The 22,013-nt window shown below is 33.2% G+C and overlaps 1 protein-coding gene and 1 long non-coding RNA gene across 2 annotated transcripts; both read right to left on the bottom strand.

The window, feature by feature from the left end:
• Positions 1 to 1,061: 1,061 nt before the first annotated feature.
• On the bottom strand, positions 1,062 to 4,389 carry LOC105331134 (protein FAM177A1). Its single transcript, XM_011433213.4, has 5 exons — positions 4,249 to 4,389; positions 2,541 to 2,705; positions 2,305 to 2,371; positions 2,004 to 2,101; positions 1,062 to 1,878 (listed from the first exon to the last, which is right to left on the bottom strand). The coding sequence occupies exons 1-5, from the start codon at positions 4,282 to 4,284 to the stop codon at positions 1,738 to 1,740; spliced, it is 507 nt and encodes a 168-aa protein (XP_011431515.3). The 5' UTR covers positions 4,285 to 4,389; the 3' UTR covers positions 1,062 to 1,737.
• Positions 4,390 to 14,357: 9,968 nt separating this feature from the next.
• Positions 14,358 to 15,391, bottom strand: LOC109619107 (uncharacterized). The gene is made up of 2 exons (XR_010714964.1): positions 15,252 to 15,391; positions 14,358 to 14,888 (listed from the first exon to the last, which is right to left on the bottom strand). It is a non-coding gene; the product is annotated as an uncharacterized lncRNA (long non-coding RNA).
• Between the last annotated feature and the right edge of the window lie 6,622 nt (positions 15,392 to 22,013).

The raw sequence follows: 22,013 nt of genomic DNA, 5'->3' as shown, positions 1-22,013 counted from the left end.
AATTTATTATATATATATTAGGTGAGTATTTGTAATGAAATAAACTGAATAATAAACGTTCTAACGAGCAGCAATCCATATTCTTGAGTTTGTTTTTTTTAATTGGTTCAGCATATTCATACTATAATTTTGGACGAACCGAACGGAGTGATAGAGCCTGAATATAAGTACATGTATTTTTTTGCAATGTCGCCACCTTCATATCTCGCCTGAATCACCAAAGTAAGCATTTTATTATTTAAATGTTGCAGGGGGGGGGGGGGGGGGGGGTCCGGAATCACACAAACCTCGTGATGCGAATTTTGAACACAGAAAGCATTTTGCAAAAACCGATACTTAGTTCCTCTTTTATTTTAAGGGTTTATTAGGTTTATTTTTACTGCTTGTAGTTTTACAATGGCCGTGAACGTGCCTGTGTTGTTAGTAATGTTTCACAACCAGTCTGTAGTGCTTCTCGATACACAAAATTTGGAGGACCACTCCAGAATCCTAAAAACTTTTAAAGTTTGTCAGTAACGTGTATATACCTCACCAATCTCTTGAGGCATAGTCTAGGTCTAGTGGTAGCGTACATTAAACAAACACTTACAGTACCATTTTAACCCAAGATACATATGTGATTTCTTTGCTGTTGATTAACACATTTAACTATAGTAGGTTCATTTCTTATTCCTTTCCATTTTACATGTGTTATGGTGGACCTGCCCAGACTGAATTATTGTACCCATGGCAAACATTTTCAAACAATCAAGGGATAAAAGGTTTTGATACATCAGTTCTTAAATTCTAAACATAATTTTGGTTCAATACTGAATACTAGTATGACATATTATTAGCACTTTATTAATGTATCAATAATGTCTATAACCATACAAGATTATTCCAGGCCTAATATATGCAATCAAATTAACTTCACACATAGTGGAATATGTGTAACAAGTCAACTCATGATGATTTCATATTTGTTCAAAACCTTAAAATGCACAATGGTTTATTTTTGGGCATAGGGAAATTACATGTAAATCTCAACAGAATATATGGAATCAGTTCAACCCCAAAAATGCAAGTAAAAACCATGTTTATTATAAATAATTTAAATAACACCAACAACAAATATATAATCTGAATGCATAGGGGAAAATGCACAACTGTGTTCAATTCCTTTGAAAACAGTTAGAAAAAAATGAAATTCAAAAGATCATTATGTTCAAGTCATTCAACAAATCATATACATGTATCATTATCTCTTGAACAGTTTTTTTTTCACCCAATGCAGATAATATAGCAATATTACACAGCATTTATATACATATGGCATAAATTAAAATAATGACATTTGGAATGATACCAAACAAATTCACACACACTTACTCGCCCACCATCAAACAACACTTGTTCATAGAGATAAAAAAAAATTAAAAATATTTGTAATATTTTTAAAGGATCATCAATTTTAACTGAACCATTATGACAAATCAAATTTTATAATACATGTATTGAATTATCTTTTAAAGCTGTTTTGTTTACAAAATAACAAGCATTTACTTGTTCAGTTAAAACCTGATTCATATTTGAGATTCTAGAATCTGTTAGTTCAATCAAATCCACCCTATTGATAAGGTTTCTCAATGTTGTTATACAGCATATACTAGTAATTTTTATATCTTTGGTCCCTCAATCAATTGGTTATGATATTCAACTTCACAAATGACTGTTCATTTGGATGAGCCAACGCCCTCAGTATTTGGGGCCTGGAGAAGTTGCTTCTCTTTGTTCACATGATTCTTTTTCAGGTTTTAATTCTATTTTTATCTGCGACAACTTTTTTTCTTCAAACATTTCCTGGTTTCTTTTTTCTCTTTCTTGTTCTCTTTCCTCCTGAAAAATGAAAAATAAAATACTGGAAAATTTTTATGAATTGTTGACAACAGATTTAGTCATAAAAAAGTTATATATGTAACTTTTATCATTTTTGATTATTTTACCCAATGTGAAGGACATACCTCTTCTTTGAGACGGTAATACTCATCAATTGCGTACTGATATTTAGGTGTAGTGATTCCAAAGAAGGATGCTAATTTTTCTCCGCAACTGTCAGCCACTTTTAAAACAAGAACACATGATGTTAAAATTTGATAATATTATTCTATGACCTACAATTCTTTACTTTCGTTTAAGTGTCATTTAAGATTTATATAACTTATTTCTGAATTATACGAAGTGTACTTGATTAATGTAATCTTTTACTTAAGAACTGAAAGTGAACAATCTTTTTATTGGTTACTTATCATCAACTTTAGTTACCATATAATGTCCCCTTGGCAGCGTTCACAAAGTAATACCAAAACCAAGGCATCCAAGTCAGTTCTTTCTAAAAAAAATAAATTCAAGGAAAAATAATTTGTCTGGTGATTTTTTTTGTTTTCATGAACAATTTGATAAAAATGTCTCTGAGTAATAGATAAAAATACATATTACATAAATATCATATATTGTGATCTTTTCCCTGAAAAGTATTAAAATTTTATTGATGTTCTTACTGGGTTGACTGTTGGTTCTGGGGGTTTAACTTCTTCTTCTTCATCTGTTGAGTATTCTTCTAGAACTCCATCACTGCAATGAATTAACCTTCTTGGGACTTTTTTCTTTTTAATGGGTTGCTCCGGATCTACCTCCAAAGGAATACTCGTGAAATCACCGGATTCCTAATAAAAAAGAATCTATTGAATATGAAAATGTTTATGTTACTGTCTTCATTGTTATTATGAGAGACATTCAAAGTAAACCATTAATTTGAGTAAAGTACTTGTAACTGCTTAATAAAGCAAATTTTCTTTCAAAGTTTAAAATCGAAAACTCTTGATAAAGCCAATTTTCAGAGTGACTATACCAGTATATAAATAGTGCCTGTTTGGGAGAGTAAAAGTTGAAATTGACTCCCCAAGGAAACCATTGTCAACCGACGGAGGTTGACAATGGTTTCCGAGGGGTGTCAATTTCAACTGCAATCCTCCCAAACAGACACTATTTATTTTATTATACTGAATGTCTTAGTTTTTGAGATTTTTTACTAGTTTTATATAGAAATGACGTAAATTTCACGGCGTACCATACGCGCATAATTTACGCACATGTAACAATTCATTGTGTTACCCGTTCGCTAAGTGTGTTGCTAACGTTGAGGGTAATACCGAGCGCAGCGAGAGGCGAGCGAGACCGCCTCGCGAAGCGAGGATTAATGGTAACACGTATATATAAGAAAATCAGTGAAAACTGAATGTTGAATCAGGGGTACGAAGGCCAAAAAAAATTTCTTCCAGCCCTGGGCGCCGCCATATTGGCAGCCATTTTGTTTATAACAAGTTAGTTCGATCATTGATTGACTGGTACTTTTCGATGTTTATTGCCCCTAAACTCGCTTTAATAAGTTCCAGTGTTTCAATAGAAGTGAATTTGAATTAAAAGAAATTAAAAAGGAAACCAGATAAGTTTCAATAGTGCTTCAATCAAGAAACACGACTTATTCTATGTATGTCTTATCAAATTATCAGATGGAAAATCTTTTAGATACTGAACAAAGTATGCAATTTTATTACAGAGGCATTCATATGAATTAAATTGATGAACAATAAAAGAAGAAATAGAAAAAATTCGGAATCAGGTAACTGTCCTCGGCTATTTCCGAAGACAAAACTTGAACGTTTTACGTCTGAAATATGACGTCATAATGTAGACTGAGCACGCGACGTTTAGTTTAACTTTGACGAATGGTATGAGTAGGCAACCATGCAGGCGGATCCTACTGCATGTGTGCGTTTTAAATAGATTTTATCATACATAAATCAAACTGTACTGTGTTAAATCTGCGCTCGGTCCAACGGTCACACCGTTTACATATTAGAACAGATTATCAACTGCGTCTAAACCAATCAGATTTTAGTATTTAACATGAAAGTATAATAATATACATTACGTATAATGATTAACAGAATATATCGAATATGTTTTAATAAAGCAATATATAACCTGCCAGTTTGATTGCGTTCAAACCAGTTTTAATGGTTTTAAAATTAAAACAACACACTTCCTATATTTTTTTTTTCAAACAAACATTTCTCAATTTAAACTAGGCCTATTGTTTTATAAGAAATACACATGTCACATTAAGCTTAACTACTTAAAATTGTTAGTATGTGAGGATTAGTTATTGGATAACTTAAACGGTGAATTAAAAAAAAAATCCATTACCACGGGATTTGCTGTTGATTTCGCGTCAGTTGCCATCTTTCTGAAGAATCAATATCTATTTTTATTTTGAACAAAGTACTAGCACATATGCATGTTAAAACGTTCGTCTGATTTAGTAAGACGCGTTCGGATGTGTGTATTTCAGACGTTTAATAATTCGCGTGTATGCTCCACATGGGTTCGGTTGTCGGTCCGAATATTGTGAAGTCTTGTATGGAAAAAAAATCAAATTGAAATGAAATTTTCTGTTTATTGAACCATTTGAAAAAAAACCCAGCGTGTCGTACCTAAACTAAACAAAAGGCTCACGGGCCCCACCGCTCACATGAGCAATTACGGTCACGTGGTATAACTGACTCAGGAAATAATAATTTAACCCCCTCTCAACCCCCAACCCCCCCCCCCCCAAAAAAAAAAAAAAACAACAAAAAAAAAACTAAACAAGAAAAACAAAAACAAAATATCAGAATGTTTACGTTGATAAAAATGTTCGTAATTTGTGAATTCTTTGTGGTATTTACAAGAGGCGGGGAATCAATAATCTAATACTTTCAAACACGGTATTTTAAAAATATTTTTGCCCCAAAGTTATAGAAAAAAGAATTAGCTGTAAAATTTTAATTAATCTTATTTATACCACTTTTTCAATCAAGGCAGCCAATTTTCATATAAACTTCAATATTAGCTTAAATGTTTCCATATCAGATCTCCCATCCCAAATGTTGAAATGTAGTGGGAATTAATGTTGAGAGTCATGGTTAAAGCAAAAAATAAATCTTCATATAAATTTACTTTAAATTTGACTAAACAAATCATTTCCTTAACCACAATAATCTGAAAATCAGTTTTTTGGTGCAAAATTACCCTTTTCCACTGTACCCCATCTGTAACCAATTGGAGTCATGGTATAAAATACAAATAGGCTAATACGAAAAATGGAAAAATAAAACTTCATAATTTCTGCTCATATCGTGCCATTTAACTACATCTTCGCTAGCTGGAGTGGACCGAAAACCCTTGGATAGCGAAGATGTATTAAGATGTCACAATGAACATTTTAAATTTATTAACTGGCTGGGTGTAAAAACTAATATTTGAGGAGGCTGGGTGGTCAGCAAAATAACCATCAGATCTTCCTTAAATTTTTAGATATGATGTCTTTAATAGTATAAAAATAGCCACGACAATCAAACCCTCTAAAACAGATACTTTGCTTACAAGGAGACATGTATCAGATTATCGCTCCTGGACCATACGATAGTAGGAGTAGACTAATGACTAAGGTCTTACCATTGAAGCCGCGTGCACATGGAAATTTACTTTGTATACCCAACGATGACAACGAACAGAGATTGGCTTTACTTGGGTTTACTCCCATTTGACAGTTTAACAGACTGTGTTCCATTCTTAACGAGTATAATGCTTAAACTATGTTGTAAAAGCATTTTATTGAAGATCAATTAATCTTAATAATATTGTAATACTGGATTCACGAGAGACCTTTCTGTAATTCTGATTCAGCATTCATAAGCCCAAGGGCTTGCGGATGAGAACCAGACCTGTGGAGGATAATTCTAGCTCTGCCATTGCATAGGCGTCGGAAGCAAATTGAAAGTGGGGGGGGGGGGGGGGGGGTTAGGGGTAAACCAACCAACCAAAAAAAAAATCCTACGCTTCTTAATATTGACAATTGAGTTCATTTTCAAAGTGTAACTACAAATTAGATATGGCGATAACTGTTTGAACTCACAAGTCCAAAGAAAATGATACAAATCTTAAGCAGAGCGAACACAATCCGCTAAGGCATGATATGCACGACCTATTTGCATCTTCTGCTAACCGATCCCGCCCGCCTTGTGATAGGAAAAACGTAAAAATTTGTGGACAATTTGGTCCATGTGTAAATAATGCCTATGCCAATGGCTTACCGATACGAATGAAAAATGGTAGACGTCAGTCAGCATTCGACTTAACGGAAGGTTGTATTTAATGAAACTAAAATTAATACTTATGAGTGAGCTGCAGGAATTGGCTATTGCATGACAGAGAGCAGTGCAATAAATATAGATTATCCGTTTTAGGAAATTCTAATGAAGTTAGAATCTGCCAAAAACGGATAGTCTGTGTTCATTCTTTCCAACAAATTCATTTGCAACATCCCGAAGACCCAGTTTCTCTGTCTCTACGTGAATGATCATCAGGTTGTTCAGTCTGACTTGGGGCATAGTTGATCGCAGATATGATTTAATGCGGCGCAATGTGCTGAACATTCTTTCGCTGGTAGCATTTTTTGCTGGCATTACAAGAAGTTCAATCAAAACTGCAATTTTGCTGTACAGCAGTATGCCTTCTGTTTTGATGAATTCATTCAGTTATTGTCTGAATTTTGGAAGGAGTAATGTCTTTGGGGAAATTGCATTTCAGTGTTTGAAATTGAACTCTCTATTTTTTGCATTGATATCAGTGACCAACTCAAATTCCTTTTCACAATATTCGCCTTTGGCCCCCTTTAACATTAACAATTTCAACTGCATATACTTGGCATATCCTGGTTGATCAAAGCGATTTCTGATGCCATTCACAAGTAAATCAATTGCTTCAAAATATTTAACTCTGTACAAATCTTCGCAAGTGTCGTGGTGATACAGAGATTTTCGGTGGTCGTCTTTGAAGAGGCATGCAGGAACCATCACTATCAAAATCTGCAGCTTTCTTTTTGGCTTCCTCATAGAATAAGAGAAAGACTGCATCTGTTCTAAGAGACTCCAAAGTTTTCAACGTGCTGAGAGCCATTTTCTGACCTTCTGCAGCAGACAAAGATTTTGTCTGAAGGGCTTTGCTGAGAATATCGCTATGACGAAGCAACTGTTCACCCAACAGACAATCGAAGAGGAAGTCAAATTTGTACATATAGGTCATAACCCCTCTTATTCTGCATTTCATTTCTGAAACTTTGACATATTCCATTGATTCCTCCCATACGCCTAATAATACTTTGTAGTTCAGTATTACACTCTGAAGAGCATCTGCTGTAACTGTCCACCTTTTTGGACACAACACTCTAATTCCAGGTGAACTAGTTTCTAAATTCTGAGATTCTTTCAAGTTTCTAAAAGTCGCTTCTCTTTTTGTTGACTCCTTGATCAATTTTGTTATTTCACAGGTTACATCAAGGACATCTCTCAAAACTGTAGATGATTTAACAGCATCAGAGCATGCCAAGTTTAGCATGACCATAACAATGTGTATAAACAGCTCTGCCCTCTTTCTCTAAAATTTGCTTTGCAGCAACTCCATTTTTTGACCCTGCCATTGAGGCAACCATATCAGAACACTGAACCCGTATTTATTGAAAGGAATATTGAACCTGGTCAAGGTATCAGTGATTGCAGAAATGATTGTATCAGTTTTAATATCGTCGACCGTATAAAAGCCAACAAAAATTTCATGTGGCACAAACTGGTCATCAATGTATTGGAGACAAATAACGAGTTGTTTTCTACTGGAAATGTCAGTAGTCTCATCAGCCATAAGGGTTAGAAACTTGACACTCTCTAAATCTTTCATAACATTTTTAAGAACTTGATTGGCCATTAGTATAAGTACGCCGTTTTGAACTTGTACTGAAACATATTTGTCAGTTTTTCTGAATCCATGATTGCATATCAGGATTACTCTCTGTTTGTACTTTTGTTTGGCTAGAAATCTTGCACTCCCAAGTATCTTCAGGAAACAATCTCTATTGTTTTTTTCTGTCCCGAATGTTGTTCACTGAGAGATTCACCAACATCCTTTAATACTTTTGGAAGTGTAAACGATATCTCAACTGCTTCTTTATGACATTTGCTGTTGGCATATTCTTCAAAATCGCATTGTGGCTTTCTTCCAATTACCGAATCCTGTTGACAAAAATGCCATCTCCCTATTATGACTGGACAGCATGCCACCCTTATAAGCTTTTATACAACAGACACAAAATGCTGCATTCAAGGACACATCATAGTGGAGCCATTTCCATTTCTTTTACCAAGATTCCTGAAAAGACCTTTTCTGACTCCCAAAACTTGATACAGGAAATTTGAAATTTGTAGATTGAAAAGGTGACTCTTTTATATCAGGTGTAGGCCGCCTCTGTGGTTGTTCCACATTTTCTATTCCGTCTGGATCCTTGACAAGTTTTTGCCTTTTGGGCATTGATGTAATACCTGGACTTTCTTTAAGCTCAGATTTATTTGCAGTCCATTTGGCAGAATGATCTAAGTTTTCTGTTTCATCAGTGTCCAGTTTTTGCTTTTTGGGCGTTGAAGTATTACTTGGACTACCATTATCTTCAAGTTTTGACTTCTTACCATTTAGATCCCCATCATCCATTATTGATGTAGAAGGGTTTTCGTTGGGCTTCTGCTCAGCTACACGGCCGCTTTCAAAATAAGAGCAGCTAGATTTTCTCGAACCCCTAGCAAGAACATCCGAGTCAACACAGAGAGCAAAGTGGTTAGAAGACCAGCCCTGTCGTACCGAATTCGATGTATGAGTCCACATCACACATATGTCATTCAAAGACACATCGTAGTCCCTAAATGGTTTTATTAGCTGATTATGGCAGTCTCTGCTGATAGCAGCATTTATTAGCTCTGGGAAAATGCTTCGGATGGGCCTTCAAATTGCATTGCAAACAGCGTAGATGTGCAACAATGATGAATACTCGCCTAACTTAGCAGTTTAAAGAATTTCATTCTGGAGAGATTTTGGAGCATTATCAGTAATTCTGCTTTCATTCGAAAGTTATGACTCGTAAAAATATGGCATCAAGAATGCACTTTCTGACATTTTGCTTTAAACTTCAGCGTTTGAATACCATTTCTCATTGTGAACCAGTTCAAATAAAGTTCTAACTTGCATTTCACCATAGTGCTTTTCACATCCAAATAATGAAAGGGAAATTGATTGATTAAAACAATTCTCATCACCATAAACTTTAACTGGAGTAAGACCTTTTGGAGCGTCAAAAGGATACAAAGTCAAACATTAGTAGTCTTTAATGAGCTTGCCTTCAAAACCGCTCTCAGATACGGATAGTAAAGATACAGCCTCTATGCTTTTCATTTTTAGCATGAATAACATTTTCAGTGCTGCTCACCCTTTCGTCGATGCATTCTGGGACTCAATGATTGTGATTACACAATAATGAGAGAAACTGCTACTGGATGTCTCCACTAAACAAGTGCTCTACTCCACCCTCTTAACAATGGGGACAATACCATGTTGCTTTTAAAATGCAAAAAGATTGTAACAGAGATTTTTTTGCCATAATGCATTGACAATTGAGAAAGCCTCCTGTCTAATTAAGTTCGTTGGTTAACTAATTAACTAATGTGTAATATATACATGTAACCATACTACACCACAAGCAAAGTCACCCCCTCCCCCGATGAAATATCTATATCATTAAATTCTTCAAGCAATTTATGACAGATATCGTCTCCTTATTTGCCTCATATTTTCCCCGGAACATGCTACCGACCTCGGAAAATCAAGTATGTTTAAATTTACATCGAGATAGAGAGTTGCCATTTTGAATACATGTCAACAAACTGCACCACTTTACTTTACGGGGCTGGTGATGGTGTTTCAAAGACTATCAGCGGGAATTAAAGAGACGATATCAATAGTAAATAGCATGAAGAATTTTATGGTATTAATTATTTTCACAGAATTTGCGAATAAATAAGGTTGATCCACCCAAAACTAGCGCACTTTTTTCTGCGCAATAAGTATACAATTTTTTTCAACGGATGGCACTGTAGCTCCCAGGTCGTCCATCCGAATTTTTTTCAGACCGTGAGCTACAGACCTGCAGCCAATCATTAAGCGATATTCTTAATCGCGCATTGGTTTCCAATGCTGTGAAAATATAATAAAATAAAAAAAGGTAACGATGCCTCGACGTAACACAGAGCAAAAGGGGACGCCTAACTACAAATTTCCCTTGTCATTGATATTTTATGATTCAGATTCATTCATTATTAAGTGGTTTACCAAATGATTGCATCGTGATAAAAGAAATTGAATAAAAATAAAATAGTTAACGCCCAAGTATTTACGTCTTCGCGCCGGCAAGCTGCGCTCGCACGCAATGATCTTATAACGGCCACCCCTCCCCCCTCCTCTCGAGGTCATGATTTAAACAAACTTAAATCTACCGTATATATCAGAAAGCCAAATAATGAAAATGTTTGGACATTACAAGCTATTTGGTTTTTGAGAAATTTTTTTAAACTATACCACCCTATTTCACTTTCCCCCCAATAATTTCCCCTTTAAACGGGACCTGGCCCTTCATTTGAACAAACCTAGAAGCCTCTCCCCCTTGGATGCTTTGATCCAAGTTTAGTTGAAATTAGCCCAGTGGTTCTTGAGAAAATGAAAATGTGAAAAGGTTATGACGACAAAAGACAACGAACAAATATTGATAAGAAAAGCTAACTTGGCTCAGGTGAGCCAACAATGTAGAATTAAACAAAAGATAGTTTTGTCATCTTTGGTAATTTACCTTTTAATGGAAGGACATATAATAAATATTTCATCATAATAATAACTTGATACAAAGAGTTGGACCACGTCTCGTTGCCAGACGCAGATCAATAGATCAAACTCAATGCTTTGTGTCTTGTTTGATCTGATGATCTGTGGCAAACCCAAATGATCCGATCCTTCGCACCAAGTTACGTTATGATAATATCTATCTATCCAATAAATGCAGGCGAGTATTACCATAAGTACCAGTAAGAAGTGATAATTTGATTCTGTTCAGGACGTTGTTTACTCAGGGTTTGAGTTCTCAAATTCGGATTTTTATAAAGTTTAATGTCATGAGTAAAATTTGTTCTAAACACTAAAAGTAATTATGAAATGAATTATTATTGACATACCATTCGATATTTTTACTATATTATTTAATTAGGCTCAAACAAAGTTGGACTTTTAGCAAAACAGAGGAAATTCGGACTAAAATTTCCAGATTCTGTTTTTCAATGAAATATTGTTGGTACTTCTGCAATATTCAAAGTTAAGATTTCATTTGTTAGTCAACATAATTTAGCATATTTTATGTTGGTTTTATCTCACTTTTTCGTTTAGATAATCGAAAGGCACGCAGTACAAAAATATTGAAAAATGCTAAAACAATAAAAGACACCATATCTCAAAATTTTGATCATTGACCTCATATACGTTTTATACCTGCAGGGTAAGGTCAATTTACCTAGTTTAATGCTATAAATGTTTTAGTATTATCATCATTCAGTTTTTTGTTAAATTGAACCAAAAAGGTACGAATTTGAAAACTGATAGAGGAAATTCGGACTAGAATATTTATAACAATTGTGAATGACAACTTAATGCTTTGTGTGTGTTTAGTGTCACTGCCATTCATAAACTGTATTTCATTTTTAAAAGAGTTTAGCAATTTGTATTATTTTCACAATTAAGAAAATCTCAATCATAGTGTAAAACTTTTAGGGATTATCCTTAAATTTTTTTAAAAAGTATTCAATGGCCATTATCTCAAAAAGTAGGCCATTGACCTTTTTGAAAGTGAAAAATAGCACTACCATGATAAGTCTTTAACACACAATAGATGGTTTTTCATTTTCATCAGTGGAATTTTATTTCATTCTGAGTAAACGTATACCTTAACAAAAAGAAAACTCAAAATTTAATTCGATAAAAGGTGATTTAATAACAGGCGCATATGTTAATTCCGAATCTGAATTGGTGCAGAATTAATAAAAGGAAAGCGAGAACATTCATTAATTAAATCAGATAGTAATATTTTTTTTTTATTATTGTATAACATATACTACTAAGGATTTCTGTTGGATTGTATCTTTTGTTGATGTTTCATAACATTATACACTTTCGCGAAAACAGCCCATGGGTGCCGTCTTATTGTCCAACAAAGTTTAAACTCATTCATCAGAGGGCTTGCGTTTTTCGATGTATATTGCCTCTAAATTCTATTTAAACTTTTCAAGATTTCAATCTTAAATGATTAAAAAAAAACAATTAACATTGCAGAATTGATACAAATTTTTTACAAAAACACAATTCAGGATGACGTTTACTCAGAATGAAAAAAAAATCCACTGATGATAATGAAAAACCAACTATTGTGTGTTATAGACCTTTTATTGTAGTGTTATTTTTCATTTTCAAAAAAGTAGGTCAATGACCTACTTTTTTAGTTAATGTCCATTGTATATTTTTGGAAAATTAAAGGAAAATCACTGAAAATTTTATACTATGATTGAGATTTTCTTAATTGTGAAAATAATACAAATTGCTCAACACTTTTGAAAATGAAATACAATTTATGAATGGCAGTGACACTAAATACATACAAAGCATTAAGTTTTCCTTCACAATTTTTATAAATATTCCAGTCCGAATTTCCTCTATCACTTTTCAAATTCCTACCCATTTTTGATTCAATTTTACAAAAAATTGAATGATGATAATACAAAAACATTTATAGTATTAAACTACTTATATTGATCTTATTCTGTTGGCATATAATTTATATGAGGTCAATGATCAAAATTTTGAGATATGGTGTCTTTTCTCGTTTTTAAGCATATTTCAATATTTTTTAAATTCATGCCATACGGTAATTATAATGCATAAATGAGGTAAAACTACCAAAAAATATGCAAAATTATAAAGACTAAAATATAAAATCTTAGCTTTTAATATTAGAGTACTTCCAAAAATGTTTTAGCAGAAAACAAAATCTGCAAAATTTAGTCCGAATTTCCTCTGTTTGGCTAAAAGTCTATTTTTGTTTTGGCATAATTCCATAATATAGTAGAAATATCGAATGTTATGTCAATAATAATTCATTTCACAGATACTTTTTGTATTTAGAACAAATTTTACTAATGACATTGAACTTTATAACAATCCGAATTCGAGAACTCAAACCCTGAGTAAACAACACCCTTAAGGTAAACCAGGATTTGTTCAGATATAGTGTTAAGATAACAAAATAGAGTGTATCTTACTTATAAATGCAAAGAGTTTTCAATAGTTTGCAGAATATTTAGATGAAAGTACAGGAAAAAGCTAACGTCTTTGTTTTTTCAAATTAAATGCTACCCACCATTTTCCTTTTAATTCTATCACAGCATCACACGATTAAGCATAATAATATTCAGTGCCAGTCGGGTTTGCTAGACATTAGTTGCACATATGCTTGTCTTATTGAGTATTGTTTCATCAACCAGTTTCTTTTGGCATTAAGATAAGCTGTTCCTCAATTTTCGTAACAATAAATTATATTAAAAATAGTTTCTTCGATTTTCGTGACAATAACTTTAAAAATATATTTCTCAATTTTCGTGACAATAACATTAAAAGTCTGTCTTCACGAAAACTTTGTCATAAAAATATGATAAACAACTATTATAAAGCTAATCTGCGCTTATGATATGATCTAGGTGAACAATCAAAATTCAATGATGAATTTTAATACATGTTGTTTATTTAAAATTCATAATGATGATTGCAGACAATGTTGAATTTTGATTATAAAATATTATATTATATTATATTAATGTAACATAAATATGCTATTACCCACAAAGGTATACAAGTTACTTTTCCCACAAGGAAGAACACAGGAATGTTAAATGTATCACATACACGCGAAAGGTTGTTATTGCAAGTGCATTTGATTTTTTTTACTTGCCATTATAGTTTATACTTAATGGTGGTTGATCTTCCACGTCGTTTTCTCCTTCTAGTTCAACAATATTTCGTATGTCACTGCGAGGTGCAGCTCTGATACTTTCAAAAGGTCCATTTAAGGGATCATTTTCATTAATTTGTCTCTCTTCTGCAGCTCTGGTATTTTCAATAGGTCCATTCAAAGGATCATCTTCATTTCTTTTTCTCTTTTCGAACTGATTACCAGAATAATTAACAATATTTTCTCTCTTTTTATGCAAAAAATACTTATGGAATAAAATAAAAGCTAATATTACCAAGATGATAATTATACATGTAACAACAACCCCAATGACAACATACTGTTTTGTTATTTTTTCATCTCTTTCTTCCACAGTTTTTTTCAAGCTTCCTATTAATTTTTTCGATATAAGTTCTTCTTGTTCAAGATTCTCAATTTTCTGTCCTTGCTGCATTAAAGATGGTATTCCTCCATATACCATAAAACAACCGAACAGCTTGTAACTCTCAGAGGACTTGTATGCAACGTCACATGGTGTTATATCCAAGTTAGCACAAGGAGCCTTATATTTCGGTTGAAGAATGACTCTTCCACTTCTATCACGGTTGACTTCTGGACAGTAGCTCCCAACCACGATTTTTTCATAAAAACAACCAAGATGAGTTCTATTGCTGACAGAGTCCAGGACATAAGCCAAAATATGATTTGGATCTTCACACTTTATGCCTTTTGTTATTTTCATATATTCCTCGTGGTTCATGGGGACATAGGTAACATTTTCCTGTAAAATGTACTGGTTAAGTTGTGGAGAGCTAACTGTCAGAGCAATTGCATACCACACCAATGGGATCACTATGAACATTCCTTTCCAATTTACTCTAACCATACTAGTCTAAAAAGAAAAACAGGAAAAGATAATTATTGTGGAGCAAAAATAATATCTAGAGATGAAATATTGTTTGTTATTGTAACTTATTGATGTTATAAATATATATATGTATTTGTTATATTCATTATCCTTCCTCGAGAAATCAGCTCATCAGCTGTATTTTAGAATGTTGATTCGACCACTGTACCTCACACATGTTTGTAATTTATACATTTACAGGGTCGAGCTTGTTATTTATGGATTAAATTTGTTTTGTTCATTGTTGATATACATTGAACTTTTACTCTAAAATGTTTTACTTTCATTAACATGATCAGACATCGCTTTTATCTAGTACAGTTTCTATAAAACATGTGTTGCACTTACTTTCTTTTCCCTTTAAGTTCAAGGTCGCCAGTGTTGCACCGGAAGTTGTGTTTAATGGAGGGAACATACTAAAGACATGAAAAACTAATGACATGAAATACCTGTATATAACCAAAGAAATATCACAATACCTTGATGCACCTTAAGGTAAAGAGAAGGCCTCTTTTAAATAAGGAAAATTTATTTGTAAAAAATGTTAAGTGTTAGAGGGTGAACTACCCTGGAATGGATTATCTTAGGGCGTTTGTGTTTTTAAAAAAGGGCTGGTAGATGGCCTTTTAATGGCATCGGGGAATGCGTACAACATAAGACAGATCACATTTCTCAGATGAATTCATGTATAATTAGCTTGGGCGAATATTGTAAGAATGATGTAAATTTATTCTCCGATCTACAATCATTCAGTTTAATTTGAAATAGTGGAGAAATTTCAAAAGCATGATTGACGTTGAGAATAAAGTATTAACAGTTTTGCTTTCTCTTGCAGAAAACGGCCCAATGCTGATGTCCTTTTAGACGTATCCCCTGATGTCCATATAGACGTATCCCCTAAAGTCCATCTAGACGTATCCCTTATGTCCATCCAGACGTATCCCTTGATGTCCATCCAGACCTATCCCCTGATGTCCATCCAAACGTATCCCCTGATATCCATCCAGACCTACCCCCTGATGTCCATCTAGACGTATCCCCTGATGTCCATATAGACGTATCCCCTAATGTCCATCTAGACCTGTCCCTTGATGTCCATCCAGATGCATCACACGCAATTCTGCCTAAACCATCTGAACAATTATTACATGTATTTGGTGGTTGCTGCATACCGTACACGACAGAGCATGTTGCGCCTGATTCAGTTATTGATAATACAAAAAATAAAACACCAAAGTAAAAAAAGAAAGTTTTCCTCTCCAAGCGGTTTGGTCACCTAACCTTACCAAGATAAAGACAACCGAAGTAAAACATCCAGCAAAAAAATTGACATTGGAAAACATAATTGTAGAACCATCATCTCCAACATGGGTAGGTCGGCTGACGTCTAGACACATAGAAAAATTGAAAATAACCAACCATTGTGTTCAATTATTATTAATGAGGTACAGGACATTATACATGTACAACAGCAGTTCCCGGACATTAAAGGCTTACAACCAGAAGAAAAAACACCAATCTGGGAAGAGAATGAAAGTTGCTGGAATTACGGGCTTATATTTAATAATGTCATGTCACCTGCCGTCCAGATTCACCATAATGAAAAACTCCACTGGATAACCTCCGCGAACTGGACGGAGAGATCTATGTACTAGACAGCATGTCAAACAGCAAACTTACCTTCTTCTCAGTTTCAGTTAGCTTGTTTGTACGGCACTAACTACAATTTAATAACTGTACATCTTCCGCAAATTCAACAGCAAACAAACAGTATTGACTGTGGTGTAATTGCCTTTGCAAACGCAGTCAAGTTCTGCTACAATTATTTCCAGGGGAGTGACCTCTTGATGTATGATGCTCCTACTTATGGCCACATCTCATACACTGCCTTGAGACGCTAAGATTCATTCCTCTCCCTAGGATTGAGCCAAAGGTCAAATTAAACATACAAGGTGACTTACAAGGTTCAATGTGACTGTAAGTGCAGACTACCAAATCTTTAAGAAGAGTAAAGTATACAACTTTGAGAATAGACTAAAGGTTGATTTTATATATGAGCCAGTATACGAGAAAAGATTTGTTATGACAAAAAAAAATCATAAAATCATGTTTTGAATGATTCTTACAGAAGAAAACATGAGAAATCATATGATAATTAAATTAATAGTCTAGCTTGGCTATAAACTCTTTATTTTGACGCTGCAAACCAGTCTATTTTTATCATGACGTCAGAGGGTTTTTTTTGTTTTAACGTCAAAAAATTGAAACCAAGACGTCATAAATGCATTAAGAATTAGATAACCAAGGTTGACTCATAATCAAAGTACTCAAAGTACTGAAAAGCGCTAAGCCAGCCTCAATGCCACTTTTTTCAAACCATTGTTAATATTTTAAAATCATAACTATACAGAAAGTAAAAGAAAAAACAGTTTCATGAAAATGCATCATATGTATGAGATCCTGACCATACCATTTCAATCAATTTGAAGAGAGGAGTTTGTAATGTATATTAACTGATTAGTTAGCCCACTTACAACTAAGTTGGGATGAAAATTCGATTGCGCTTTTGTACATTGGAATTCTGGGAATGAATTAGACGGTCCTTGTTTAAGAAATTCGAAGTTATGAAACTGACTGTCCCTGGGTTCCGGAGTCTGCATATATAAATTTCTCGAATTTGAGAGGATATGTGGTGTAAAATTCAGAGAGCGATCTTTGCAATTTTAAAAGTCTATATAATTATAAATAACTAAAGTTGGCGTGAAGTCATACATTGTACCGCTGCACGCCTGTCTCCTACCCTACATTTATAAAAGTAAAGCGTGCAAACTCAATGTACACCCGCAGAATATTATTGTTCTGGTCGTTATATATCTTGTATTTTTAATGGTTGTATATTCAATTTTGATCTAAGATTAATATTCCGCTGGCTGACTTTATTTCCTTTTTTAAATGCTAACCTTGTTGATATATACAGTGTACGACAAGTTTTGAATACACTTGCTCAGTGAGTGAAAACAAGACTAACCGTACCTTTTCACCAACCGAGACCGTAAAATATGACTAAATGTCATTGAATTTAAAATCGACATGAATCAAAAGATCAAAGTTACACAACAAATGTTTTTAAAAATATCACGTTGATAAATTTGTCGTCCTTTGAGGGTCTTAAATTTTTTTCTATGTAACTTTTGGTATAGCAACAAGACAAGGGAATATCTCTGATTGCATGCTTTGACATTCCGAGATCCGCACCACTGGCCATCCTTTGTTTACATCGCACAGCGGTCACCCAACATGCATCTAATAATAGCAGCATGGAATGTCGCGTGGCATGTGTAATCGCCAATGCACCCTAGACTTCACTGATATTGTAAAAGTTTGCCATTTGTTCGGATCTCGATTAAGTAAACCCACAACTCGACGTTTTTTTGTAAAACCTGGGATCTTGATAGAAACTTAAGGATACCATGATCTTGCTATTTTTAGAATTCGAGCGTCGCTCAGCATGATCACTAGGTGGCGCTTATAAAAAGATCATGAAATTTGGTGCATCCCTAATAAGTGCTAGCGCATGCGCTTAGCGCTTAAAAATGATATCATATTGTGACAAAATAAATCTCATTCATTAACAAGGTTTCATTGTTTTATGTTACACAGAATAAAACTAATGTGTTTAAATCATGTATATTAAAATTGGCGATTGGTTGTCTCTGCAAAAGTCCTGAATAAATTGAGTTAATGGTATTTTTCTTTACTTCGTGATTGGTAGGAAATTTTTCATTAAGGTCAGACGACGCGTTCTTCAATTTTATATAACTTTTTATAGGAATCTGTTATTGATTTACTACCACTTTGACAAGTTTCCTTGCAAATAATTAAGGTACCAGACATTTCTGCAAGATACTAGAGTACGTAATTTTCTATATAATCTTCTTGAAAATACACTTGAATTGCTGATTAAATTTTTTTAAGCATATACATTTATATTTGTAAAATTTCAATCATTTTAAAATGATAATAAATAATAATTATTTATTTGGAATATTATCAGGCCGTTAAAAATTTGAAGAATAGTTATAATTTTTCGAGGAACGTTTCGTCTGACCTTAAATTCTATTTCATCTCAACAATTCATTAAAATTTAAAAATTTTGCGGGGAAATAATAAATAACACTATCAGATACATAATTTTTTATAAAAAGGTTTTATATTCTAGTATTGACTGGGGTGATTTACGTTTTAATGTCAGTGATGTAAAAATATTAACATATTGTAATGTATTTTTTTGGTTGCAATAAAGAATATCTTAATTCATTCATTTATGTCAAAAACAGTGTTTGGGTTTAAAAAAAAAAAAGAAATATTTTTTTCTTGACCGAAAACAATCTTTTCTAACCAACGTGTCAGAAAACCCAAATAGCACCACCGCATCATAACTTCTAACCGGGGAAAAATAATATTACTTTTTAACTTTTCGTTGACAAGCTTCATTTGTAGATTGGTGTATAAATATCTTTTTGATATTATACAAACACATACTATTTCTACCATTGATTTGCGTAATGTACAACTAGCGAGAATTTTGTTACATGTACCTACATATATTTACAGGTTAATTAACATCCACAATGTAGTTTTGGCGATTGGTTGTCTCTGCAAAATGTCCTGAATAAATTGAGTTAATGTTATTTTTCTTTACTTCGTGATGTATTTATTAGGAAAATTGATTGTAATTCATACAGCTATAAAGTGATAAGACTGAAATCTATGCGAATATGTGAAACAATTTCGACGTATTATTTTACTCATTCCTTTAATCTAAAAAATTTAGCGTATTTAATATCGTCTTTATATCAAATAGCTATAATGAATTTTTTTTTAATCATTCATTGATGTGTTCTTTGTACTATTGGTGTTGAATATTGCGTGGCTAATTTCTTGATAGATGAATACTAATTTAGCTACATTAAGAGCACGGACCCTACTAACCTTCACGGACTTGCACGGACCTCTTGTGTAATGATCTGATAGACAATAATTTACACACTTAACTCATTTTTAATGGATAAGAAGGGATTCAAAGATAGATGTAAATGTAAACAAAATATGCTTTCTCTTGTTATAAACATTGACTTTGAAGAAAGCAAGCATTGCAGAAAAAAATCTACATTAATTTACTTAAATTTATTCAAATATATATTTTTCTACAATTATTGCTACCTTTTCACCCGCATGAATCACAAAATAATGCATTTAATTACGCTTGTATATATGGACAAAAAACTTTTCTCTGATACACCCAATGTAACAGAGGCCTTTTAGTTTACATTTATTAACTTTTATTTTTTCGTATTTATCCTTACGCTTCAGTTCATTGATAGATTAATTAGATGTTGACTTTAAACATTGAACCTTTAGAATCGCTTTTTGAATCAAATTTGTGTTATTATCTAAGATACAAGAATTGCTCATGATACTGGTATATTGTACTGTTGTTTTGTTTTTTCTAATTTGATCGTACAATTTCGTTTTCAGAGAGAGAGAGAGAGAGACAGACAGAAAGACAGACTAGAAGGAAGACTTTTTTAATGAAACTCGTGTTTTCATTTGCTAAAATGATAGAACTTGAAATGGTTTGCAATAATTGAATCGTTTACCTCAAAATTATCTTTTACATATTTATGCTTAATTCATGCCATTGTAATGCAATCTTTTCTTACATATTTTATGATGGCTGTGTTGAAAATGGCGTGCAACCCGTGCGAGTCCAAATTTACCTTGTTTTTAAATGTGGGAGATCAATTTTTGCATTTAATAAATAATTTAAAATTTTGAAGAGTGGGCAATTTGATTAATTGTCAATCCAATACCTAAATATAAATGGCAAAACTGATTTTTCATAATCAAGTATTTGACTGCATGCTATATAATTATGTACGACTTCATTTTATATTATAAATAATATATGTCACTGTTTATAATACTCTTACCATGCCTATAAACTCTTTATCATGTTTGGTTTATTTTTAAATTTCTTTTTCATAAATTATGCCTAGAAACCATTTTGCAGTATATATAAACACAACACAATTTAGCACATGGTTTTTTTTACACGTTTATGAATTGCACCTACACCTATAGGTTGGTAGTTCTATTGAAATTTAAATTAATTCAAACTGCGTTTAACTTCAGATCTATACATTGTCATGTATATATAATCCAGCAAAGAATAGTATACATATTGCTGTTAAAAAAACTTCCCTATGCTTAATTTCATACGTTACAAAAAGAAATAAAGCATTACAGATTATAAACGACGTCGCGAAATGTTGCCGACGTTTATGACGTTATCTCTGCATTGTGACGTTATGTCATAAGACCCCTTTTCTCATACACTGGCTCATATATACACTAGATGATTACCCGCGCAAACATGGTACTTAACACTTTACACATTATGATTTGTTTACCCTTGGACTGAAATGTCACATTTTCATTGGTTTAAACATAGCACGTGATTGCCTCATACATCTCTATATTTGTTCTGTGAGAAATAATATTAGGCAATATGGCCGTCATAATTCGACGCTTCGCTTACTTATTTCGACATTTCATAGTATTTTATACATAAACTGCATGCCGTAAATTCTTAAAGTATTTGGAGTAGTTGCCCTTTGAAATTCTATAAAATTAGAGTACGCTAGTTGCCCTTAGAATATTGACGTCACATTGTTTTGTCTGGAGCAGAACAAAATTGCAGCGTCGATATTTGCTCAAATCTCTGCAGAGGAAAGGGAGAAAACATTTAAAATTGAAAATTTGAAGAGTTTAAATGAGTTAAATTGGACGAGATGTAAGGCATCTTGTACATGGCTTTGCGAAGATCATTGCTATTTGTGAATAAATATGTCGCTTGATAGTCCTCGAGTAAACAAAACACTTATTAGGTTAGTTACTGAATCACTACGGAAATATATTGGGTTGATCAATCTCATAGAAGGCTCGGCTTCGCCTCGCCATCTATGAGATTGATCAACCCAATATATTTCCGTAGTGAGTCAGTAACTAACCTAATAAGTAATAATAATGCTTCATATATTGAACCAT

The sequence above is a fragment of the Magallana gigas genome, chromosome 6, assembly GCF_963853765.1.
Source record: "Magallana gigas chromosome 6, xbMagGiga1.1, whole genome shotgun sequence".
Classification (NCBI taxonomy): domain Eukaryota; kingdom Metazoa; phylum Mollusca; class Bivalvia; order Ostreida; family Ostreidae; genus Magallana; species Magallana gigas.
This window is presented reverse-complemented; position numbering and strand designations above follow the sequence as displayed.